At 35.3% G+C, this 27,702-nt stretch overlaps 1 protein-coding gene across 2 annotated transcripts in view; it reads left to right on the forward strand.

Annotated features, from left to right (window-relative positions):
* Atf2 (activating transcription factor 2) overlaps nucleotides 1-27,702 on the forward strand; it is a 74,410-nt gene that overhangs the window by 33,730 nt on the left and 12,978 nt on the right. Inside the window, exons 6-12 of one of the 2 annotated variants that reach the window (XM_021152748.3) lie at nucleotides 2,952-3,048; nucleotides 5,840-5,958; nucleotides 6,107-6,235; nucleotides 10,415-10,593; nucleotides 11,227-11,341; nucleotides 14,252-14,338; nucleotides 27,369-27,518. In XM_021152748.3, coding sequence (XP_021008407.1) covers nucleotides 2,952-3,048; nucleotides 5,840-5,958; nucleotides 6,107-6,235; nucleotides 10,415-10,593; nucleotides 11,227-11,341; nucleotides 14,252-14,338; nucleotides 27,369-27,518 — 876 coding nt within the window. The remainder of the gene's footprint in view (nucleotides 1-2,951; nucleotides 3,049-5,839; nucleotides 5,959-6,106; nucleotides 6,236-10,414; nucleotides 10,594-11,226; nucleotides 11,342-14,251; nucleotides 14,339-27,368; nucleotides 27,519-27,702) is intronic. The other variant, XM_029471965.2, reaches the window with a different exon arrangement.

Raw genomic sequence — 27,702 nt, forward strand, 5'->3', positions numbered from 1 at the left:
ATTGATCATTGATTTTGGAAACACCAATTTGGTGATGATAATGCAAATTATATTTTTCTATGGAATGCTCTAAATTTTGCTCTACTTAATCTAAATTTTCCAGTAGATTATCACACTTGCAAATGTCCTTTGTTGATAGTGTCACGTAAGAATGGCCTATAAAAATTAGCAGAGAGTTTACTTGAAGGTTCTTACTATGGTGCTCATGTAAATGCCTAGATAACTTTTAGACATTGTAGAGATTCCTATTAACTTCATTGTTTTTAGAGGAATACAGTGGTATTGAATTGAATAAAAGATACAAAATTAGATACATAGTAAAAGATTCATTTACATACTCTTTCTTGTTGACTATATCTTTGTGTGTCACTTTAACTGACGCTACTTTGTGGTAAATTATCATATATCATAAGCTGATTCAGAGGGGAGAGTGAATACAATATCTACTTAGCCCAAGTCTTCGTGGAGTGGATGTGAGTTAATAGTTTCTGCTATTGAATAGAGTTCTTCTTTAGCTAAGCAAAAAGTAGCAAAAGGAGCTGTTTACATGAAAACAGTTTTGATTACATGAAAACTAATTTCTACCCATTCAAATTAAATAGTAGTAATAATATATGTTGAAAATAACTGTAAAATCATAGATGGCTGATTCGTAGGAAGCTCTGTAAGAAATGGCTTAGCATTTAAAAGCAATCATGTCAGTCCAGCCTGGTAACCTGAGTTCAGTCCCCAAAGGCCCTTTGTACAGTCAGGACAGAACCAACACCATAGAGTAGTCCTCTGACTCCCACATAGGTACTCTGTGTGCGTTAACACTCCATCCCACCCCACTATTAACAAAATCTGAAAAATATGGCCAAACCTTGCAAACAGATTTCTTACCTACTATAATTTATATTAATTTACTGTGGACTCTGCATGTTTACTTTCTTCCTATCTGCCCATTACACTTTTCTACCTTATAAGATCCTGTCCAAAAAACTCTTCACTTTCTTCCAACATTGTTGATTGAGATAAATGCTCAGGCTCTTGTTTTTGTTGACAGAAATGCTTGAATTTTGTGCATACCTGTTGCATTGTGCATTCAAATTTTACTTTGTCTAGAAGAAATTGTATTAATTAAATATGTTAATACTGCCAGTGATATGATTATAATTAGTCTACATAGTTTATTTTTGAAACAAATCCTTTTTAGTTTATCTAGGAAACAATTTTATATATATATATATATATGTGTGTGTGTGTGTGTGTGTGTGTGTATACATATATACGTACATCATAACATTTTTCTCATTTTAACTATAGTCAGTAGAAACTTATAGGATCAGAGTAGAAAAGGCAAAGTTTCTTGTTAATTTAAATTTTCTCAGATTATTTCTCAAGGTCAGATTGACCTGTGTCCTTCACATTAAAAAAAAAAAAATGTTGCTATCTTTGTAACTAGTGGTCTTTTAACTTGAAGCTGGAGGGCCAGAGAGAGAGGGCTCAAGTAGTTCAGAGGGATTGTGCTCTACCAGAAGACTGGAGTTTGGTTCCCAGCACACACATTGAGTGACTCACAACTTTGTGGACTCCAGTATTCTTAATTTTATAAGCATCCATAGATACACACATGAGCATAAATAAAAATAAAATCTTTTTTAAAAATATGAAGTTGGGCCGGGCAGTGATGGCACATGCCTTTAATCCCAGCACTTGGGAGGCAGAGGCAGGCGAATTTCTGAGTTCGAGGCCAGCTTGGTCTACAGAGTGAGTTCCAGGACAGCCAGGGCTATACAGAGAAACCCTGTCTGGAAAAACCAAAATAAATAAATAACAATAATAAATAAAAAATAAAATAAAATATGAAGTTGGGATTCTTGTGCTGGGCATGGGATGCTAGTAGGTACTAGGTATCAGACTTTAACAGTTACACTAAAATGTTAACACCCCGATTGTAAAGTAGTGGAAATGAGTAAGGGTTAATTTAACTTCTAAGCCAGGAAACAGGCAAAATAAATGAGTGGTTTCCTATTTGGAGAACAGTGTGGTTCTTGATAAGGAGCTCTTCCTAAGGTTGATTTCCAGTAAGAATTTAAACATGAATGTGTTTATCACAATCATAAGTATCACCGGTCACATGTGGTACTTACCAGTATAAGGTGAGCAAAGGCTTGATAAATAGCTTTAAACATATATTCATTTTAATATGAGTTATGATTTTAAAAATCACTTTTTTAGGTTAAAACAGTTTAAAATAAATTATATTGTGATTACTGATTCTTTGCTGGATTATAACACAGATATTCTTCACTATTGTAATATAAAGCCAGACTTCCTTCCTCCTCCCCTCCTCTCCCCTCCTCTCCCCTCCCCTCCCCTCCCCTCCCCTCCTTTTCCCTCCCCTCCCATCCCCTCCCCTCTCAACAGGATCTTACTTTATAGCCCTGGTTGACCTGGAATCTATGTAGATCAGGCTAGCCTCAAATTTACAGGTATCTGCCTCCTTAGTACTGGGATTAAAAGTGTGCACCAACAGGCCAAGCCTCAGATTAATTTCTTAATTTGTACAGGAGTCATTTTTAGAATATTCTCAGTTAAAAAGTGGTAAGTAACCTTACATCTAAGTAAATACAGTATTTTCTTAAAGTCTTTGAACTGTAGAGTACATATTTCTCTGACATAATAAAAGAATAGTAGTCCATTTTATTATTTTACTTGCCTCAGGTTTTATTTTCAGGTCTCTCAGATGAGTTATATACTATCATTTCTTATCCTTTAATAGTGGGTTTCTCTGATTATTTGAAAACTACTGTGTCTTTGTGTGCTAACAGTAGATTGATTGTCTTATAGTATAAGCTGGTGTTTCACTGCTAATGGTGGTTTTACATGTTGTGGAAATTGATATCCTTTATCAGTTTTCTTTGATCAAATTGAAAATCTTAACTATATTTTAAAACTTTTTGCCACAGCGTTTTACCAACGAGGATCATTTGGCTGTCCATAAACATAAACATGAGATGACACTGAAATTTGGTCCAGCACGTAATGACAGTGTCATTGTGGCTGGTTAGTATATGCTTTTATTAATGGCTTATATAATATTTCACCCAGAATGTGCACAATTTTGTGTATTCTCTGTAAATACTATAGTCTGGTGATAGTCCAATTGCTTCATTTACAGTAAATGTTAGCAACATGTATTTACACATTACATTTCTATATGTTCTTTTGATCATTCATTTCACTTTTTTGTGTGCTTTTCAAATACCCATTTGAAGTAGGTTTCATGGAAATTAATTAGACCCCTTGGAGCATTCATGCCTTCTACAGAGTATGTTTAACTGATAACTGAACTGATTGGTATTTAGTGTTTCTTTTAGTTATCATACACCTAGTTTTCAAAACTTTGTGAAGATAGTAAATGATCAAGCACTCCCTAAACTTGGTCATTATAATTTTGTTTAAAAATGTCTCAAATGAAATGTTTTAATAACAAAATACTCTAAAGCTGGGATGTAGATCAATAGATGCTTGCCTGGCATTCACAAGACTCAGGTTTTAATCCCCAGCACTGCAAAATAAAACAAAATGTTCCTTATAAAGAAAACCTAAGTTCAGTTAGTATATGTGTATTTGTGTGTGCATGTGTGTGTGTGTGTGTATACCCTATAACCATATGGAATCACCTGAGCAGATTATTATTTTTCATATGTAAACAGAGGAACCCAATTCATGTGTTAGCTTACTCTCATTCTATCTCATATTAGCTTTCTTTTATGTTTTTTATAACACATAAGCTATGTACTTGAATAATATATACGATGTATAATTTAAGTATATTTGTTTCTTTTCTAAATAAACATTGTGATAAGTTCTGTGTCAAAATTTTAGCTCTCTGTCAGAACTACAAATATGCATGTCATAAATATAGAATCTAGAGTCCTTGATTAAGTGAAGCTTATGTTATCCTATCTATAATTCTAGAATTTAGCTAGAGTACCACACAGTATTAGTACTTTTAAATTATAACTTAGTTTAAACACCATGTGCGGTGCTTTGGAGAGGTGTTAAGGCAGTATCAGATGGTTCCTTCTGTGCTTTTAGTACTGTCATTTTTGTAATGAATAAATGAGAGGGAGCAAAAAGTTGGTGATTTATTGAAAACAACTTATGGAGGGAAACTTTCAACAGTCTTCAGTACTGTAAGAAAAAGGGACATGGGACAGAGTGAAGTATGCACTTCTTGGAATGTGTACATATCAAGGAGGACCACAATAAAAAAGTAAAGAGCAGTAATTAAGGGAGACTATAAACTACCTAGAAAGTGTTTTCCTGGGTGTGAAGATATTTGTCTCCTTGATACTTACTGTCTAAGACGGTCTCTTGAAACTTTGATCTCAAGAATGTTTTTAATTTGGTTCCTGTACTTTTAGTACAGTATAAAAATAGAACACATTCAACCTCAGCATTTTTACTAACATTGAAATAGTTTAATATAACTGTAAATAGAATGCATGATGATCAGCAGCCTTAAGCAATCTGCATGTTAACCAGTTGTGCCTGTGATGACTTTTCTCAAATCTGATGGTACCAGTAGTGATCATCAATAAAACTGATGTGGGCGTGTACATTTCCGGATGTTTTCCTCTCTAATGTCAGTTGTGTTCATCCATGATCAGCTTAGACAAATCCTTTGGGTGTGAACAGTATTCACATTTATATTTGACTAATTTGAATTAAAATAGACTTAAGCTGATATGTATGCTTAAAACCCATATTAAAATATTATTTTGGAAGTCTTTGGGTCTAAAAATGAGGGTATAAGTTAAAGATTAAATAATGGGTAAGATTATGACATAAGTGGACCCTGCAGTAATTCTGATACTGTTTTCACTGTCTAAGACAAGCCTACCTTCTATCTAGCGTGAATAAGTGAATTATTTTTGCTAAAAATACTTGTAAGTAGTACATGTGAGGGCAAAGAAAATTAAAATACCCACTGTAGAAACTCATTAATTAACAGATATCTGACTCTCAGCTAAACAGATTTTATCTTAAACCAGTGCTGTACTAAGTAGACTAGATTCTGTGTATAACTTCTAAAATTGCTGCCCTAAAATGCATAAAATGTGAATAAATATTTAATGTACTACCAACTCTAATATAAATATCCCTCAAAATAATAAAACTAAATTGGAAAGGCTTGTAAGATTTGTGTCATTCATTCATTTGTTCTGCATACAATACATGAATATTCAGTATAATGCTGATATACATGCCACTGAGTATATATATTGAGATATCGTTGAAATAGTTTAGGTTGTAAGAAAGTTGAGTTCACATCATTATTAAATTAGGCTAAACCACTTCTTTTAGGAGGTGGGAAAATTTTGCTTTCACTTTTTCCCCCTTTCATTATTTTGATGTAAAAATGTATATTAAGCTTGACTTCATAATACTTTATGAACAGATAGCGAATGTGCAAAGTTAAAATATGTATTTGCTCTCATTAGTTTTCCCTAAATTGTATGCATCTAACAATCAGAATTTTTAATGATGTAACTTTGAAAAATTCTTAACACTTTGTTATATAATAGTAATTATTTCTCCAAAATATGCGTATTTTACTCAGAGTAGTACACTAAGTATAAAAGAACTTTGGTGAAGTTGACAAAATATCTTGATATAAAATAGAGCTTAATCAAATTTTGTTTGTTTTAAAGAAAAGCATCTCTTTAAAGAGAGCCGTAACATTTGAGTGAGCCAGTGTCGCTGACTTGTTGATTTCCTAGCAGCATTTTAGAATCTCCACATGACCATTTACATTTGTATGCTTACTTCTTGGCATTCATTTCAGATCAGACTCCAACGCCAACAAGATTCCTAAAAAACTGTGAAGAAGTGGGTTTGTTCAATGAGTTGGCAAGTCCATTTGAAAATGAATTCAAGAAGGCTTCCGAAGATGACATTAAAAAAGTATGTCGTTAACCATGAAATTATAAAAAGAATACTTCTATTAGGAACACACTGATGCTTTTCACTTCCTGGCTTCTCAATTTAAACATTTTGCTTGGCCGTTTTTTAAAAACTTTTTACAAAGTTTTTTTTTTATCGTTTGTATTAGATGCCTCTAGATTTGTCCCCTCTTGCAACACCCATCATAAGAAGCAAAATTGAGGAGCCTTCTGTTGTAGAAACAACTCACCAGGACAGCCCTTTACCTCACCCCGAGTCGACTACCAGTGATGAAAAGGTTAGAACTATGAAAAAGATACTTCAGGAAATTAAATTTTTTAATTTAATGCCTTATTGTTTAATTTGTGGGTGTGCATGGCATGTGATGGTCAGAGGACAACTTGTAGGTACCAGTTTTCTTCTCACGCTATGTAGGCCTGAGGTATTGAGCTCAGGTTTTCAGGCTTGGTATAAGCACCTTATCTACTGTGCTGTTTCACTGTCCCAAACTTGGTTAGTTTTAATCTGTATGAAACATTAAGGTAGGACATTTTACATAATCCAATAGAAGATTATAGGTTTTATATACAAAAACCCATGTAAATACTTTAGGAAAATTCCATCTTCATAGTTAATTATTTTTATTAAACTGGATATTAAAAGAGAGAACAACAACTTATTTAGAAAAAGTGTTATTTGAAGATATGGAAATGTATACAGCTGAAACAGGATATCTAAGAGTGAGTAATTATTACTCCAGTATATATTTGATATCAACAGTGAATGATATTTCCTTAAGTACATTAACTTATGTTTTCTGGGCTATCGTTAAGTGTTAAGTTACATCATGGTGTGTACTTCATCACATATTCACTTGAAAAACACATAAAATGAGCAAATTTATATAGGAGCACTATGTCTATACATAAAGAGACAGTGATAGTGTTCCTTTTTAATGTTATTATAAAATCATAAGATGAATAGATTTCTACAATGAGAATATAGTCATTTATTGTTGATAGGAATATATCTTTTTTTAAAAAAAAAAGTCTCAGTAAGCAATCTCATCATTCTTTCCAAAGCAGAGTGTATCTACACAAATGTAGACAATGTAGCCTACTATATACTTAGTATGTTACAAGCTGTTATTCCCAGATTAAACCTGTACTACTTGATATAGCATACAGGTATTTAAACAGAGAAAAGGCACAATTAAAAATGCAGGCTGGGAGGATGGTTCAGTGAGTAAAACTTGCTTCATAAGCCTGACAACTTGAGTTTTGATTCCCCAGAACCCACATAAGAACCAGATGCCTTAGCACTAGTGCCTGTAATCCCTTCATGCTCTTAAAGGGAGAAAGGAGGAGAAGGTAGGAAAATCTCCAGAAATCCTAGGCCTGGTACCTAGCTTACACAGTGACAAGGAAACTTTGTGTCAAACAAGATAGAAAGGTAAAGACTCACACTCAAAGATTGTCCTCTGGCTTCTATATGTGCATGCCTGCATCCCCACACACAAACATGTACACATACAGGGGTACTCGAATCACAGAGAAAGAGAGACAGACAGACCGCCTGACTGACCACCAGTATAAACATTTATACAGGGTATACTTTAAAGGGCACCAACCATGAGTAAAGCTTACAGAGTGGAGTTTTACACTGCAGGACTAAGTGAATGAGTGTCAAGTGAGTGTGAAGGCCTGGGACATGACTTTATACTGCTCTTGGCTATACACTATATGTAGACAATACTAAATGTTTCTTTTCAGTTCTTCCAATAACAAATTAATCTGGCTTATTGTAACTTTTATAAAGTTCATTTTTTTAACTTCATCTCTAATAACATTTATTTTAAATCACAAATAGATGGTGTAAGAATATAATAATACTTTATTTTATCCTTATTCTATACTACTCTTTCTCCCAATATTGAGAATTGAAATTCTGGGCAGGTAGAATTCTTGGAAGCTAAGCACATACTCCCTTTCATTAGATTTCCCAAAATCACAAATTTTAATGGTTATACTTGATTATTGTCTTAGATATATTTAATTATCCCCTTATTTCTTAACATACGGTCATTTCCACATTTATTATAGTTATTAAGGATCCTGAGAACAGTCTTATTTCCCTGCAGAGCATTCCTTTCCCTTTATATTTTCCAGTTTTCATTCTTGCGGCTAGTTGATCATCTTCTGGGGTGCTCCTTCTGCACTCCTTAGTCATTCATCTCTTTTAGGTAGTGCATAGTTCCACTAAGTTGTGGAAACTCAGTTCTGGGCCACCTCTGTTCTAATTTTCTTTTTAGGGATTTCCATCAAGAATTGTAATAGAAACTATAAATTGGTAATTCCCAAATTTACATCAGCCAAGGTATCTCTCCTGATTGCTGAACACAGTTTCTCTGTTGTCATCTCCTTTACTTTGTCTAGGGAACATCTCAGTATGTCTGAAACTAAGCCCTTAATTCTGTTCTCATTTTTCTCCTCTGAGAAATTTTCTCTGCCCACGCATGGTGGTAGTATGTCTTGTAATTCCTGCACTAGGAAGGTAGTGTCAGGAGTATTGAACATTCAAGGTTAGCCTGTACTACTAAAACTTTCTGGGCTATGTAGCAAGACCTGCCTCATTCCCAATACCCTTCCTGCACCTTCCAACAAAAAAAAGAAAGGGAAATGTGCATCTATCTACTTATTTAAGCAAAGCATTTAGATGTCACCTTTAATTTTATATTTTCTACCTTGACTTTGAAACCAATAGCAAATCTTCATTTACCAAGCATGTTTTGAATAAGGTTCATACCACTTTTGTGTTCAGTGTAATTGTCTTAGCTGTCATCTATCAGTTTTACCACTACTACCCCGCTTCTCTCTCTCCCTACTCCAGTGCTGAGAATGGAATGAGAGCCCCAAGCATGCACTTAAGACTACTGAGGGTTCCCCTTCCCTTTATTTTTCTTGCAAAACACAAAGTTTCTTTGTTTCCCAAGCTAGTTTCATATTAATAATCCTCTGTGTGAGTTTCCCCAGGTTTCTGGGACTGTATGCATGCCGTCCATACCAGGCTAAATTTTCTTTCAAACCTGCTTCTATTTTTTATCTGCTTCTCTTAGTTCTGAGTGTGGGAACTTAAAAATTTATTGAGTTGTTCTTCTCTGCTGAAAATCTTCTAGCAATTTGCTCTTGAAGACAATTTATATTTATTCCTTAGGAAAAGCCTCATTGATTTGACTGTCTACTCATCCATCCTCATTTCCTGCTCTCTTTATTCATCAAATATTCTAAGGTTTTTTCCTGCCTAGCATTACTTCCTTCTCTATAGCCTGTCCTCCTCTTGATTCTTTCAATATCAGATCAGATTTCTTTTTTGCAAGGTTTTCTTCCTTCACTATTACAGTGCCCAGCTCTACCTTACTCTCTGCTAAATCATTATTTATTGTAGAATGTTTAATGTCCTTTTTGGTAGGAAGTTTCTGTGATGGTTTTACTCATTGTCATTCTGCTCACTAGTTCTTGAGTTGGAAGTTTTTAGATGTGCTGAAAACTGTAGTTACAATGCTACCAATTTCTCCTTCCTAGTATCTTACTAACACTCCAACTGTAAGTAGCTATATAAAGGCCAGTTCAAAAGGATACAATAGTTAGGGAGTTCTGGGTAAGGCTCTCATCTCTTTTGTAATCTGAAAAAATGGGAAATATTTTAACAATCTGGCTGATTCATAAATTCTATTTCTCTTTAGTTTGGAAAGCTCTCAGCTCTACCTACTAATTTTGTATGACTCACTTGGTCTTTTGATACTAGAAAATGAATGTCACCAAATGAAAAACTACCAGAGATTAGCAGACTTTTTTTTTTCTTAATTTAAAATGTCTTAAAACATTTCCCTTTGTTTGTTTGTTTTGTTTTGTTTTTTGAGACAGAATTTCTCTGTAGCTTTGGCTGTCCTGGAACTTGCTCTATAGACCAGGCTGGCCTCAAACTCAGAGATCCATCTGCCTCTGTCTCCTTGGGATCAAAGACATGCATCACCACCACATCTGAACACCAAATTGTTTAAGTCATAGCACTATCTTGCTGGATCAGTTTCTTGATTTTGTAATCAATAAGCAAATAGGATAGGACAATCCCTTGCAGGTTTTGATTTTTGATTACTGACAGTAAATTGTATTTGTATTTCTTACTGAAATTCTCACAGAAACATTGCTAAGTAGCCCAGCCTAGTTTATTTTAGAGTAATAAACACATTGAACCAAAAACACAGATTTGGGTGTTTTTTTTTTAATTTTAAGAATTACATTTGAACTTTACAACTGCTTAGATATTTTCAATTAACTTTAGATACTAATTTACTTGTAGAGGCATTAAGTATTATCTAGTGGTTGCTTTCATAAATGTGTTACATTCTGTTCACTGGGGTACATGAATTAACTTGCGTTTTTAAACACTACCCTTTATTTATCTTAAAATTAAATAGGAAGTACCATTGGCACAAACTGCACAGCCCACATCAGCTATCGTTCGTCCAGCATCATTACAGGTTCCCAATGTGCTGCTCACAAGTTCTGACTCAAGTGTAATTATTCAACAAGCAGTACCTTCACCAACCTCAAGTACTGTAATCACCCAGGCACCCTCCTCTAACAGGCCAATTGTGTAAGTGATTCCAGTCAGTCACTGACTGTACGTGAGTTGTTAGGTTTTTTGGGGGCTTTTTGTTTTTTTATGGTTTTCCCTAGGATATTTAATTACTTGAATTAAAACGTGTGTGTGTGTGTGTGTGTGTGTGTGTGTTTGTGTTTGTGTGCCACACGAGAGAAAAAAGGAGAGAGAGATCTGTCTGTCTTGGGTTTTGGAAACTTTTAATATTTTAAAAATAATATTATCTAACACATTGGACAATAAATATCTAAATCTTAGCTAAAATAATGAACATAGACTATAAGTTTAAGATGGTCTTACTTTTATGGTTTTTGACACAAAACAAAGCTATTCCATTTCAAGATGACATTTGTCTCAGTTCTTAAAAGTAACTCCCAAGACCTTTCTGATGAGAAATTTTCTCATTTCACAAATTGGAAATCCATGATTTTTTCCCCAGGCTTTTTTAAAAAAAACACTCTTACATAGATTATGCATTTAAGATGCAATTAAAAATATCTAAGTTTTGTAATTTGCCTTTTGAAGGTTAGAAAACTTATTTTTAAGTAATAGGAGGAAAAAGACTGTTATTTTGCAGAGGTGGTTGGTATAGATCTTTACATTTTTCCCTTGTTTTGTTTTTCTTAGTCCTGTACCAGGCCCATTTCCTCTTCTCTTACATCTTCCTAATGGACAAACCATGCCCGTTGCTATTCCTGCATCAATTACAAGTTCTAATGTGCATGTTCCAGCTGCAGTCCCAGTAAGTTGGAAAGTTAGACCATTTAAGTCTTTGTATCAAAACTGGTCTGGGTAAAATTACCAGAAAATATACTTGAACTGCTTGATTGGCTTACAAAATGGAATTTATCAAAGTGTTTATTAATTGGGAGTAGTATTTATTCATCAATACCTGTAATCAACTATAATATTCTAGGCAAACATAATTGGATTGAAAACCTTTCTTTACCCCCCAGCCCACACTTGTTTTCTGTATTCTTATTGTATTATTTCTTGATTCACCTCACTTCAGTTTGACTAGGTTTATGAAATTCAAATATTCCTTAAGATATTTGTTTTGGAATGCTGGCAAATAGCTATGGTGTTTATAGTTATAAAAATTCTTAAAAAACACACTTGTCCTTTATGGTTACATGAAGTTTATTGAGTTTCTTTGGTGGCCCAGGCATGTTAAAGTCTAAACATTTATATCTTGGCCTGATGACACATGCCAGGAATCCCAGCAGTCAACAGACAAAGATAGGGTCAGAAGAGGTCATAGCTAGCCTCAGCTAAATAATACATTTTAGCCCAGCCTGGGTTACTGTTGTGAGAACACCCAAAAGAAGTTTTATGAGAGATGCACTAAATACACAAATTCTGAGAAATAAAGAAAAGGTAACTAACTATATTGAGTTGTCTAGTGAACATTTAAAAACATAATGTTGGGCCAGGCAGTGGTGGCGCACGCCTTTAATCCCAGCGCTTGGGAGGCAGAGGCAGGTGGACTTCTGAGTTCAAGGCCAGCCTGGCCTACAGAGTGAGTTCCAGGAAGGCCAGGGCTACACAGAGAGACCCTGTCTCGGGAAAAAAAAAATGCTGGAGATGTGTGGTTAAGAGCTTGTACTGTTCTTGCAGAGGACATGAGTTCAGTTCCCAGCACCCATTGCAGATGGCTCACAACTGACTATTGATCCTGCTATAGAAGATGTGAGAACTTGGTGCACATGCCCACCCATAGAAAAACACATGTACACATAATTGGAAAAATTAAATTGTTATGTAAAAGCACTGTATTTGAAATGATGAAAATTTTCTTTTTCATATCATATTTCACAAAAATAGTTTTATTCATACTTTCAAATTAGTCTTCAACATTTCACATTTTCATCCTGAAAAGAACTTTTAGATATCTAGCAAAGTTGTCTAAAGCATACTATTTTCATTTTCCCTAAATTATTTATAATACATATATAATTTGAAACTTTCTTAAAGAATACTTTAAGCCTTAGTCATTCATGTAATGAATATAGTTGGAGGGTTTTGTTGTTGGTTTTTTTCCCCCAGGACTAGTGAGATGTGTCAGTGGATAAAGACACTTGTCACCAAGTTTGACAACCTTTGTTCCAACCTCCATGTCCCACATGGCAAAAGAAGAGAACCAATGCCAGCAATTGTCCTCTGACCTCCATATGTGTGCCATGACATGTATGTGGGAACATATATGCAAAGTAAAGAAATGTAAAAATTTTATTATTACATGGATAAATAGTGTTGATTCATGTGGTATAATCCTTTAGTATATAGTTTTTTGAGATTATTTTTTTAAAGCCTACTTATAGTAACATTCTAAAATTTGTGGTTTGGATATGCTCCTCAACAATATTAGTAACATATTAAGTATTAAGTTTATTTAAAAGCCTTCCAGCCTACCCTCCTACCTTCCTACCTTCTTTCCTTCCTTCCTTTCTTCCTTCTAGTTTTGAAGCAGGATCCCACTATGTAGCACTGGCTGGTCTGGAACTATGTAGACCAGGCTGGCCATGAGTGCTGGAATTTTTAAGTAATCTAAATGTCCAAATTATCATTGATTGAGGTATTTCCAAAATATTTTGTCGTCTTTAAAGAGAACCTTGTTACTCAAATTGCATTACTTAAAAGTCTTAGTGAAGACTCGGGTAAAGGTTTACTTTCTCTTTTTTGAAGATTTTTTTTTAAGATTTATTTATTTATTATATGTAAGTACACTGTATAGCTGTCTTCAGACACACCAGAAGAGGGGGTCAGATCTCATTTTGGGTGGTTGTGAGCCACCATGTGGTTGCTGGGATTTGAACTCTGGACCTTCGGAAGAGCAGTCAGGTGCTCTTACCCACTGAGCCATCTCACCAGCCCTGAAGATATTTTTAAAGCAGGAAACATTCTTGCTTTGTATTTGAGATAAAATGATTATCCTTTTAAATGTGCCTGTATTGAAAGCAACTTGTAATGAAAAAGGAGATTAACCTTATTCTTCTAAAGTGAAACTTGGAAGAGGCAAACCCTGTTAAAGTATCACCTGAGACATTGTCAGGGGACACCAGCTTCTATGTTAGTACACACTACATTAATACATCAGTGCACATACATTTTAGAAAATTCATGCACTTATTTTAATTACAGTTTGTGTTGAAATTATTTTAATTTTTATTGTCACAGATTTGGTAGTCCTTTTAATTGCAAAATTGGAATGTAAAAGATAATCTACACATTTTTGTATCAGTCACTTTGAATATTATGGGTTTATAAAAAGGAAGTTAAAGCCAGGTCAACTGACACAGGCCTTTTACCCCAGTTACTTAACAGGCTAAGACGACAAGCTAACCTGGACTACAGAGTGGGTGCAAAGCCATCCAAAATAACTTTATGAAATCCTATCTCAAAAAAAACAAAAGTGGGTAGTGATAGAGCTTTATAATAGAGCACTTGACTCATATGCCCAAGACCTTGGGTTTGATCCTTGCAGGTAGATTGGGAAGGAGAATACAATCCTATTATTTCAGAGAAATTGACAACTTTTGAAAGATAAATTTTATAAATCCAAAGGTACAAATTAAGAGTCATATGTAATAAAAAAGGTACATCTTGTTTTATAAATACTGAATCAAAGTTATTTTAAATATGTTTTTCACAGCTTGTTCGGCCAGTCACCATGGTGCCTAGTGTTCCAGGAATCCCAGGCCCTTCCTCTCCTCAACCAGTCCAGTCAGAAGCAAAAATGGTAAGCAGATTTTTTTTTATTGAACATTTATTGAGTCTCTCTCTTTTTTCTTTCTTTCTTTCTTTTTCTTTTTTTTTTTTTTTAATTAAGGCCACCATTTTATAAAGTTGTGGGTTGTATTTCACTATAGAAGAACCAGAAATTTGGAAAAGAAAAGCTTCCATAAGTGTAGTGACTGGCTGATGATACTTTAAATATAAAGGGTGAACTGGAAATAAAATTGTAGTGTCTGTTGCTTGTGATCTGTCTGCTTTGGACTATGCCTTAAACTCTGGTGGAGGTTCTGAATACATACTACAGCTGAAGGTAAGCAGGTGCTCTGATGGCAGTGCTGAGCACCTACACAAAGTTCTCCAACTAGTATGCCAGTTAGAAAACATACATGCAATTAAAAGGAAAACCTTATTTTTCTTTTGTGCTTTCAACATTATGGTATTTGTATTCTTTATAAAGATAGGCTAAGCCAGGCGGTGGTAGCACTCGCCTTTAATCCCAGCACTTGGGAGGCAGAGGCAGGCAGATTGCTGAGTTCTAGGCCAGCCTGTTCTACAGAGTAAGTTCCAGATCAGCCAGGGCTACACAGAGAAACCCTGTCTCAAAAAACAAAAACAAAAAACAAACAAACAAAAAAAGGAGTTGGAAAGATGGTTAACTGGTTAAGAGCACTGGCTTTAACCACAGTCTTTACATATTCTTAAATTTTCAATCTCTTTAAAATATCCATCTCTGGGGCTGGAGAGATGGCTCAGCGGTTAAGAGTGCCAACTGCTCTTCTGGAGGTCCTGAGTTCAAATCCCAGCAACCACATGGTGGCTCACAACCATCCATAATGAGATCTGACACTCTTCTGGTGTGTCTGAAGACAGCTACACTGTACTTACATATAATAATAAATAAATGTTTAAAAAATATATCCATCTCTTTTAAAATCCAAAGTCCTTTTACAATTAAAAGTCTCTTAACTATGGGCTCCACTAAAATAGTTTCTTCCTTCAAGAGTGAAAATATCAGGGCACAGTCACAATCAAAAGCAAAAATCAATCTCCAACCATCCAATGTCTGGGATCCAGCTCACAATCTTCTGGGCTCCTCCAAGGGCTTGGGTCACTTCTCCAGCCATGCCCTTTGTAGCACACGCGTCCTCCTCTAGGCTCCAGATGCCTGTACTCCACTGCTGCTTCTCTTGGTGGTCATCTCGTGGTACTGGCATCTCCAAAACACTGCATGACCCCTTCAGTCCTGGGCCCTCAATTGCAACTGAGGCTGCACCTTCACTAATGGCCTTCCATGGCCTCTCACAGTGCCGAGCCTCAGCTGCTCTTCGTGACCCTTTCATGCCTTCAAAACCAGTACCACTGGGTGACCCTTACACATTACCAAGTCCCGCTGCAGCAGGAGTACAACCTTGGTTATCTCTGGAACACAGCCTCTTGTGCTTTCAGAAAACACTTCCCAGAAAATGTCACCTCAACGATGATAGTCTCTTCTTAATCACCGCTAATTTCTTAGCTCCAGCTAATCAGCATCAATAGTCCCAGTAATGCAAAGTTTTCACTTTAGTAGTTCTGGTATCTTGTTAATCACAGCTGATTTTTTTAGCCCTAGCTAACCAGAACCACAGAATCTTCACAATCCAAAATAGCAATGGCCCTGAAAAGAGTCTTTAATTTTCCCTCTGAAATTTCACAAGCCAGACCTCCATCTTCTGCACTGTTCTCAACATTATCTTCCAAGCTCCTACACATCTCACAGAGCTCTTAACAGCCAATGGTTCTTCTGGGCCAAAGTTCCAAAGTCCTTCCATAGTCCTCCCCAAAATATGGTCAGGTTTGTCACAGGAATACCCCACTATGCTGGTACCAATTTGTCTTAGTCAGGGTTTCTATTCCTGCACAAACATCAAGAAACAAGTTGGGGAGGAAAGGGTTTATTCGGCTTATACTTCCATACTGCTGTTCATCACCAAGGAAGTCAGGACTGGAACTCAAGCAGGGCAAGGGACAGGAGCTGATGCAGAGGCCATGGAGGGAGAACCCAAGTTGAGTTCCCAGTACCCACATGGTACCTCACAACTGTCTATAATACCAGCTCCAGAAGATCTAACACCTTAACACAGACATGCATTTAGACAAAACATCAGAATGCATAAAATAAAAATAATTAAATCATAAAATATTTTTTTAAAGAGCTATAGATTAGAAATCAGATAGGTTTTTAATCCTAATTGTGTATTTTCCATCCTTGGTTCTTTTCCCTCATATAGGCTAGGCAAGTACTCTGCTACTTAGCTACATCTTAACCCCTGATTTTTTGTATTGTTTTGAGACAGGGTCTCACTAAGTTTCCCTGGCTGGCTTTGACCTCACTCTGTTGCCTATACAGGCTTTAAACTTGGTTTTTGTTTTTGTTTTCGAGATAGGGTTTCTCTGTATCAGGCTTTGAACTTGGGATCCTCTTGCCTCAACTTAGGTCTGTATTACTAGGCCCAGCATGGCTTGGAGTTTTCTGAAATTCAGTTTTCTTATCAGTAAAGTAAAAAGATTAATAAGCTTTCATTCCTAGAATTTTTTCCTAATTCAGATCCCATAAACTGTCTTTAACATTCTTGAGGGGGGGCATAAAAAATTTCTCATGTTTATCTAAATCAGTGTGATAGACGCTCTGTAGTCTATTAATGATTCAATGATAATTTTTCTTAATATCAATTAATACATCTTAGTAAATAATAGATAACCATTGCTAGATTTTTTTTTTTTTTTTATGGTTTTGGTTTTTAGAGACAGGGTTTCTCTGTGTAGCCCTGGCAGTCTTGGAACTTACTTTGTAGACCAGGCTGGCCTCAAACTCAGAAATCCGTCTGCCTCTGCCTCCCAAGTGCTGGGATTAAAGGCATGGGCCACTACTGCCCAGCCCATTGCTAGATTCTTATTTACTTCAGTTCTTTGTTAAGTACTATGGTAATAACAATTTGCACACATAAGAATATTTCTTGTTATACAGCTTAGTTTTTTTTTATATGCTATCTGTTCATTCATATCATCTGAAATTTGCACATGATAACTTTTCTGTAAAACTTATATATTACCTGGATAAAGAATGATTTAGGTTCATAAATGATCTAGATACTGATTGTGCTGAGAGAAGAAATCAAAAGCTGAAGAGACAAAAGTTTTCACATTTTTAGAACATTTAGGTCAATCCTGTTAAATTACTGAGTATTTTGTATTTAATGACAGAAGACCTTCACTGGGGATGTATTCTGTTTGTGTTCTGTTATGTGTTTTCTACTTAAATATGGTGTGTTAATGATGAGAAAGTGGGTTTAATTTGCCATGCATGCAGAAAATAAAAGTTGTGTAGAATAGGAATAAAGGATCTGTTGAGGTGCATGTATCGGGAGGGACATGCTCTCATGCACACAATCAGTGTGGCTTTTATCTACAAACTGATCCAAGACGAACAGACACTAAAGGAAATTCTTTTGGCTATTAGACTATAATTCTATCATCTGTTAAGGTTAACAGTAAATCATTAGTTAAAAATTGGAGGAGGCTGAATGACCCACTGAAATTTAACAATCCAATTAAATTTCTTATTAGAATTTTCGTTGGAAAAGTAAATATGCTTTCCTTAATTTTGATTAAATTTTTAAAAGATTAGTTTTTAAGTTTTATGCATGCTCACATATAAGTAGATGTGTGCACCCATGCACACATGCATGTGTGGAGGCCAGAGAGCATGTCCTGTGTCTCTCCACCACACATGTCTTTAGACAAGAGCTCTCATTAGATGTGGAGTTGGGTGTTTGAGCTAGACTAAGTAGCCAACAAGGCCTGGAATCCACCTATTCCCCCAGCCCCAGCCTGGATTGATAGGCCCTGGACAGTACTTTATCCATCGAGCCATCTCCTTAGTGCATTCCACCACTACTACTGCTTTAGTTTTTGGTTTTTTTTTTTTAGTATTTATTTGGTTTTTAATCGTGTGTATGTGTCTGTCTGTGTATGTATTGGTGCAGATGCCTTGAAGGTCAGAGGCACCAGATCCCCTAGAGCTAGAGTTACAGATGCTAGTGAGCCACCTGATTTGGGTGCTGAAAATTATCTTATGGGAAAACATACATTGCATGCTCTTAATTGCTGAGCCATCTCTCTAGCCTGGTTTTTACATTTTTATTGATGGAAATTTTTGTATATGCAAGATATATAAAAGTGAGCAAGAAATATAATAGACTAGCATGTACCTTTCACCCAGCTTCATTTGTTATATACTGTCATTTAGGTTTTACCCGTACCTAACCTCCACTTAATTGTTTCATAATTTTAATGCAGATTTTTATATATTCAAATGAGTGACTTGTAACTACAAAGTTGTGATAAATATGTCCATTTGTATAATATATGCTGTTATTATCATATAGACCATGAATGTATACCCAGAGAGTTTTCTAATTATCTGTTTTGTAGTTTGGCACCAAAAATTCTACTTTAGTATAAATAGACTCAATTATATACTGTTTCGTTTGTAGCTCAGCATATATATCTGAGATTTATCCATGTTGATAAATATATTATAACTTCATCTTATTGCAGAGTAATATTTCATTGTGTGATCGTATTACAATTTTTTGTCCATTTTTTCAGTGATATACATTTAGTTTCCAGTGTTAAGCTATTATGAGTAAAGCCACCGTGCATTTTGTTGTTGTCTTGTCTTGAAATATAATCTGTAGTGATAGAAACTGATTCCACTGACTCACAAATGCTCAGTGAACAAAATACCTGAAGAACACAATTGCTGAGTCAGATACACATTTACTCTTTCCTGGTTTATGTGATAAGGATGACCTTGAATTTCTAATCCTCATATCTCTACCACCTAAGTGTTCAGTGTAACCATAAGGGCTTTTCTATGCCTGCCCATGCTCTGAATAATGACACAAAGACTGGTTTTTATTTCTGAATGCCTAGGCCTTAAGCTAGTCTGGCTCCCAACTAGCTCATGACTTAGTTATCCATTTATATTAATCTAGGTTCTGCCACATGAAGAGTTACCTCTCCTCAGTCTCACAGGTCCGTCTTCCTCCTCATCTCGATGGTGACTCCTGCCACACCTGACTCTTTCCCAGAGTTCCTCTCTTTGTCCAGAAGTCCCACTTTACTATTTTGCCTGTTGTTATAGGCTATAGGCCATAGACTTTTTATTTTGACCAATCAGAAGATGCCTTAGGCAGGCAAGGAAAACATATCTTCACACAGTGCATATAAACATTATTCCAGCACTAGAAAAGCAATCGTGTGCTTTATATGGTGCCAAGAATCATTCCTAGAACGTCATGCATGTAAGGCAAACACTCTACAAACTGAACTCCATCCCATCCATTTAAAAAATGTTTTTCTATTAATTGAAAAATTAATTGAATTTTTTGAGATAAGTTCTCACCAGGCTGGCCCAAAATGCAAGTTGACCTCAAACTTAAAGCAGTCTCTACCTTTGACACCAAACACTAGTGTGAGCTGCTCACTTTTACTTTTCATAAAGCTATTTTATATTCTTTTAAGTTTTTCTTCTTTTCACTTCTTACAGTAGAAGCCTATGTCATTTATTGAAAATGTTTTACTTTTTAATTCCTGTTATTTTTTTTAAGATTTATTTATTTATTATATGTAAGTACACTGTAGCTGTCTTCAGACACACCAGAAGAGGGAGTCAGATCTCATTACAGATAGTTGTGAGCCACCATGTGGTTGCTGGGATTTGAACTCTGGACCTTCAGAAGAGCAGTCGGGTGCTCTTACCCACTGAGCCATCTCACCAGCCCCAATGTTTTACTTTTTACTATATGCACTTATAGCTATACATTTTCTTGTATTCACCAATTTTGATTTACTACATTTTCATCATGATGAATCTTCTAATTTTCGCTTTGATTTCTTTGACAAGTGGATTATTTAGAAATAGATTATATAATTTTCAAATATTTGGGGACCTCCAACTTAATTCTTACTGATTCCTATTCTGATCATGTTGTGAGAACTTCCCATTTTGTTGTGAGAACTTTAGACATTTGATTTACAGCAATTTCTGTCCTTTACTATTTATGTAATTAACATTTTATAGGTACTAAGACATTCATCTAGGAAGATCATAAATTACGAATTTTTTTTCTTGGATATATTTCTGGTAATAATGAGACAGTCAAGAGGTCTGTCTTCTAGAATGGAATTTTGATTTGTTTTCAAAACCCAGAGCATTAGAATTATATCCTATGAATCAGATATTTGGATTTTGTTGTTTTGTATATTCAAATATGCATTTGTTTGTTTGGTTGGTTGGTTGGTTGGTTCATACTGGGTTTTTCTGTGTACCTTTGGCTGTCCTGGAACTTGCTCTGTAGATCAGGCTGTCCTTGAACTCACAGACATCTGCCTTTTGCCTCCTGAACACTGGGACTAAAAGTGTGTGTTGCCACTACTTAGTAATGACTTTCATGCACAAAAATTATTGAGGGACTACTTTTAAAAACAGTTTATACTAAGATACAGTAAAACAGTTTGCATTATTTTGGAAACAGTTCTAAAAGTTCTCAAAGTAACTTCCAAGCACAATTATGTAATGACTGCATTTTAAAATGTAATTAATTTAAAACTTGGTGTACTTTTTCTATAAACTCAGTATGTTTTACTTTAGTTATCTGAGAAACTTTCCTAAATTCTCTAATTTCTGCTCAACATAGCAAGGCTTGATTTTTCTTAAAGATCCTAGTATCATTTTAAAGCTTAATTAAAATTGTCTTAATGCTGACAATAAAATAATACAACTAAATCAGTCTTAGGTCTAAACATTTTAACCGGAAATCCCACAGTAGCCAAATGTGAAGCAAAGAAAGGAAAGAAATTCAAGGATAGCCTGTTTCTCAGTGATACCAAAAAAGTATAATTTGCCTATTTGAAATTTCTGTGTGTGTGTGTGTGTGTGTTTTAAGATATGGGTTCTCTGTGTAGCCTTGGCTGTCCTGGAATTCAGCCTTGGCTTGTCTAAGCTGGCTTCGAACTCAGAGATCCTCCTGCCTCTGCCTCAAGAGTGCTGGGATTAAAGGTGTGCGCCACCAAGCCCTTCTGAAATTAACTTTTCAAGGACCAGAGAGGCCAGTCAGTTGACTCAAGTGTTTGCCATCAAAACTGATAACCTGAGTTTGATCCCCGAGACTTACCTAATAGAAGGACAGAGCCAGCTCTGACCTCCACACATCCATATGTACACACAAAGACAATAAGTAAATAAATGTAATAATTTTTCTTAAAGCATACATTTCAGTCTCCAGTTTAGTAAGCTTTTTGTCTTCTAGAAAACTAAAAATGTGATACAGAAATAAGTAGAGACTCACAAATATCTATGTTTACCTAGTACTTTTTAACACTGTAGAAGAATCCTCAGAATCTATGGATTTCTACAAAATTAAACTAGGTCTCATGAAATTTAGGCTTAAGGGATTTGTCACTAACTCCATAAACCATAAATAATTATTTTTTATATTACTCTTTTAATAAATGTAACTTTCCTGAATGTTTATAATTTAAAAAGAAAACAAACAAAAACACTCCTTAGAGTAAGATGTTAATCACCTTCGAGTTCTGTTCAGGTTTTATAAAGTGAGTTCTTCCACTGTGACTTCTTTAAGACTTGTGTGACAAACCAAGAAATATCTTTGCACACAGTGGTTTTTCTGCAGGGGGTTTCTACTAAAAGCTGACAGAGGGCATCTTGGCAAATGTTCAGAAATCTACATAAACTTAGCTGGGCCCTGCATGGAACCTCATGTTCAGCAGAATTCTTCTGACCTGTCTCTGCATGCAGAGCTAATCAGCAAACACCTAATGAGCCCACACTGAAGAAACAGACCCTCTCCCTACCGACTTCATTTTCATGTGTTCTCTAGGGGTAGGAAGACAAGACTTCATGAGGACTGATGATACTGCAAAGACTACAATAATGATAATTAACTTGCTGAATTTAGAAGATTATGCTGTTAATTAGTTGCAAAATAAAGATAAGTAATACAGCAGCAGATGGTAGGATAACACCCTAGAGAAGGAGGGTTATCACTCTGATGAGCTTCTGTGGCACTTGTGAAATATGGATCTGACTTGTTCATAAATTGTTCCTAGAGCACATTCTCTTTTTTCTTTGAACTATGATGGAGTTTGTTCCTACTGAGTTGTGACAGATGTGGTAACATTTATTTTCAGGTGCTACATAAACAGAATATAAATAACTTTTTTTTTTTTTTTTGAGCAGACATCTTTGAATGAGTGTGTAAAATAGGTGGGTCAGTGCAGCAAGCTATTTGTCCTTTAATTGGTCTAATCTGTCTCTTAAGGAAAAAAAACTTTTAAGTATAGCAATTGAAATTTATATCATGAAAAATTAACTGTAAACACACATTTGTTTGCTTCTTAAAAATGTTTTATTCTTTAAAACAGTGAATACCTTTACCTTAAAATTAAAACTATACCCTGGTTTTATTGCACATATTGGAGATTATAAGAATTTTAAATCTTAGCCAGACGTGGTGGCGCACGCCTTTAATCCCAGCACTCGGGAGGCAGAGGCAGGCGGATTTCTGAGTTCGAGGCCAGCCTGGTCTACAAAGTGAGTTCCAGGACAGCCAGGGCTACACAGGGAAACCCTGTCTCGAAAAACCAAAAAAAAAAAAAAAAGAATTTTAAATCTTATTTAAGTGATCAACCTTTATTTCTTTACTCACTTTTTATTTACTTATATTAAGCTTCTCTTTTGAGAAAAATATTGATCTTAGTATGTACTTAGCAGTATGTGAAACTTAATTGATTGCAGATATACTTAGAATATTTAATACTAGGCTAAGATTCTTTATTTTTGCAAAGCTCTTGTTTAAAATAACTGAATTGCCAGTCAACGGAATTTCTCCTTTTATCTCTATCCTAACTCAGTCAGTGATTTTTGAGAAGAAACTTCAGCCTTCAGGAAGTTTTTTCACTTTTAATATGGTGATTAATTTCTGTACCTCTGCCCATCCCAAAGGTCTGTTTGTAAATCAAATGTCCATTATATTTAGATTTGCATTAATTTTCTTTTACTTTTTTTAGCAAAGGTATTTGGCCTTTAAAATATCAAAACAATTGAATATGAGTGAATTTTAGATATCTCTGTCAGTTGTTGTGAAAGTTTACTGACTACTTTCATCACCTTGCTTAATCTATTTTTTTAAAGCTTACATGCACTTTGGTGTAATCTTAAAAATCGACAGTTGAGAGCAATGTTAATTAACCCTTAAATCTCTTTTTTGTATTCTATACCCAGTGGCACACTTTATAAGTCAGACCCATTGTAATCAATGTAACAGCATGGAGCAAACATTAGTGCTTCCTCACTGGATGAGTACTGTATACCCTAGGGCAGTCAAGAGAGGATAATGAATGAATACTGATGCTGCTGTAAGTGCTCTAGATGGTAGTAACTTGCCCTACTAAAGATTATTCAAGAGAGTGATGTTTATGTACTTCAGACTCCCCTATGTGTAGTTACTGTATTTCATTAATTCTGAGTTAAGCTCTTCACTATAAAACTTTAAATGCTCTTAAATTCTATGATGTTTTCTACCTAAGGACTTTAAAAATGTTTTGCCATTACAAAATCTAGTAGTAAACTCAACCTCTGAATACATTATACATTTTATATCCAGAAATGAAGCTCCAGCATAGATTAGGTATTATTATTTATGTTTTAATGTCTAATATTCACTCTGTTGCAAGGCATAAATCTGAAGATTGACCATCTCCCCAGAGTCTTCTCTGTTCTGTTTATGTGATGTAACCTACACTGCTGTTTTCCACCTTTTATCTTTCTGCCTTGTGTTCTTGAACATTTTCCTAAGTGTTCCCAATTTTGTCCGTTACTAATTTGGTTAGTCATCTGCTTTGTTTTAACCCATCCACTTAGCATTATCCTGCCTGTTATTAGTTTTATTTTTGTGTATTTGTTATTAATGTTATTTCAGTTTGCTTAAAAGGGGGAGGGGGACCAGTGATCACACCTAGATTCATGGCTTGGACATCATTTATGTACAGACTGCTAGGCCATATCAGTGCATCCAATGATCTCCAAGTATATTTGGAAAACAAACATTTGTATAAACTAAAGTCTCCCAATTCTTTGCCCCTATCCTGAGAACCTGCAGACTTCTGTAACTTACTTGCTTTATTTATTTATTTATTTTTAAGAAATAAGGAAACCTGCTAATGAGGTAGCTCAGTGGATAAAGGCACCTAATACTGAGCCTGATCACTTGAGTTTGATGCCAAGGATCCACTTACTAGAAAGAACCAACTCCCACAAGTGGTCTTCTGACCTTCATCTGTGCTCCGATGGTATGCATGTGCATACACACAAAATAAATAAACATAATTTTAATAATAGAAAAGAAATAAGGAAATAATCATTTAAGAAACCCAGTTAATTAGGTCAGCTAATTTTGCATATTATAATGTTTTCTTCAATTCCTACAAGTGAATTATCACTAATTTCCTAATTGAAGATATTTAAGACTTAAAAGATTGATGATTTGCATAAGGTTGTAATTTGAGGGAGTTAAATATAAATTTGTGGTTTTGATGTATAATACATTATTATGTGTGCTGACCAATGAAGATGCTGGAACCTTGCAACATTGTGCTTTTGTCATTCATAAAATCAGCCAGGAAAGAGAAAGAAACACACTTGATCTGGGTGATGTGGTTCAGCAGTTGGCAGTGTTAATGCTTGTCATTCTCAGTCCCCAATGTTTTTATTTGAATAATTAAACTATGTAGTCTCAGGTGATCTTTTCTGTTCTCTGTGTTTTCTAGTGATACTAAGGACAGTATAACATGGTATACTAGGTCTGTTGAGACCTAGTAATTGAACTTAGTGGCTATATGACCTTGAGTCAAATGATGGTTAGTTATCTAATCTGTAAAAGTGGGACTGGTATCCAATTAAAAAGGAAATGCCTACTAAAATACATATATAATGATCTCAGGTGAATTCTGGTGACATTTTATATATCTGTTATTATGGATTATGGCCCATATATAACAAAGAAATTGCTAAGTTTTGGATCTTTGTAGAATTTTATAAGTTGTGTTAGTTGGGAAAAAATGAAAACAATTCTTGAATTATTTAGGAACCTCTTTGAAAAGCTCTTCTTGAGCAACTAGGCCTGGATCCTCAGAGAGAGCACTGAGTAATAGTTGCCAATGATCTGTTTAACATTTAACATCCTATACAGTTATATTTACATCTAGCAAGTTTGTAAAGCACTAGATCAACCTCATGACTCTTACACACAGATCCACATGTATATAAAGAACTCTTTTTCTTCAGATACATGCATTAAGTTTCTTAAGAAAATGTAGAAGCTGAGGTGGGGCTCAGTGGTAGAATGGACATGTAGCATTCATAAAGCCCTGGATTCATTTTTTGGGGAGAGGAAGGGAGTGAGGTATAGTAAAAAAATATCTCTGATTCAGTTATTTGAGGCTTATCTAGATTTCAGTTACTGAGAACAATGTCAGCAAAAATGGCTCCAAGTCTCTGAGGTCACCATATATATATAATCATGTTTCTATTAATCATTGAACTAGTTGTTTGTTTTTTGTTTTAAAGGCTACAGATAACCCTTGCTTTAAAGAGCTTAATATCTGATTAGTAGATAAAATGATGGCATGCAACTATAGAATAAACTTCATTCAAGTTTCTTTCACTCATTCATTCATTCATTCATTGGTGGTGTGTATGCGCACGTGCCTCTGTGTGTGTGTGTGTGTGTGTGTGTGTAGCAGGGGAGAGAGGGAGGGAGGGAGATGAGAGAACAGGTCTCACTATGTAGCTCTAGCTGATCTGGAATTCTCTTTAAAAAAAGAAATAGAATAGGCTGGCCTTGAACTCACAAATTTAACTGTCTCTGACTCTCCCTAGTGACCAAAGGCATGTACAACCAAGCCCAGTTCACGTTGTATCTTTATAAAGAATGTATCAATAATATTGATTTGTCATGCTATCAATGTTCATGAGGTCTAATTCAGTTACTGGCAAAATAAAGTAGAACAGAAAGATCTTCCAGAGTTAGGGAGATGGCTTAGTGGTTAAGAACACTTGCTTCTCTTTTAGAGGCCCTAGATTGGTTTTCATCAACCACATGGCAGCTCACATTACTGTAATGTGAGCTGCCATGGCAGCTCACATAGCCTGTAACTCCATTACAGGGGATCCAATGCCCTCTTCTGTCCTTCATGAGTACTAGGCACACAACATCTTGTACATACCTACATACAGGCATGTGTGCACGCACACACATAAGTAAATCCTAAAGGATAGAGGGAGTGGTCTTCCTAGTAGAAAAGAGGAAGACCATAGATTTAAAAATTTAAGTTCTTCAGTATGACAGATTCTAATGATAGCCTAAAAATGCAGCATCATATTGCTATGATAGCTCATCTGGTAAAAGTGCTTTCAACTTTGGAATCTATGGTGAAAGGAGGGAACCTGCTCCTTCTGAGTTGCATGACAAGTACACACACACAAAATAAATAAGTTTTAAAGTGGAACATGAAGTTATCATCCAAGTAGACATTAAAAACATGAAAGCAGAGGTCAGATAAAGCCAAGTCGAATTTGGGCAAAGCCTGATAAGAGGTATGGGCTTAGGATAGGAGAGGGTAGGTCAAAACATACATAGTTAACATTATGTCTTTTAGTTTAACAAGGCTAGCTATGTTCAGATACTGTATTTTCATTTTTTAGGTCTTCTTAGAAATAAGTACACAAAGTATAAAGTCCTACAGTTGTACCAGATAGCGCCTCGGAGAAGCTTTCCAAACCTCAGGTTGTCATGTTGATGTTTATTGTAATCCAGTGAAGTAAAGCAAATGAAAGCAATGTAAAGGCCAAAGAGAATTAGAATTGTATATAACATAGGGACCTTTTTTTTTTAATGGCGTTTGCATTTCAGAGATTAAAAGCTGCTTTGACCCAGCAACACCCTCCAGTTACCAATGGTGATAGTGTAAAAGGCCATGGCAGTGGATTGGTTAGGACTCAGTCAGAAGAGTCTCGTCCACAGTCCTTGCAGCAGCCAGCCACCTCCACTACAGAAACTCCGGTATGTGTGTTGCTTTCATTATTCATCACTCTGCTCATCCTTAAGAAGAAAATACAGTGTAGCTTATGTGACTTCTTTATATAATTATAACCTATAGGCTTATAGAGTATAAATAAAACCATCCTAATTTGATATTTGTTTTGTGTTGATAAGGAATAATTTTTCAAGTTTATCCTTTGGACCA

This window comes from Mus caroli, unplaced genomic scaffold (assembly GCF_978045245.1).
Source record: "Mus caroli unplaced genomic scaffold, Mus_caroli_1 scaffold_2, whole genome shotgun sequence".
Lineage (NCBI taxonomy): Eukaryota > Metazoa > Chordata > Mammalia > Rodentia > Muridae > Mus > Mus caroli.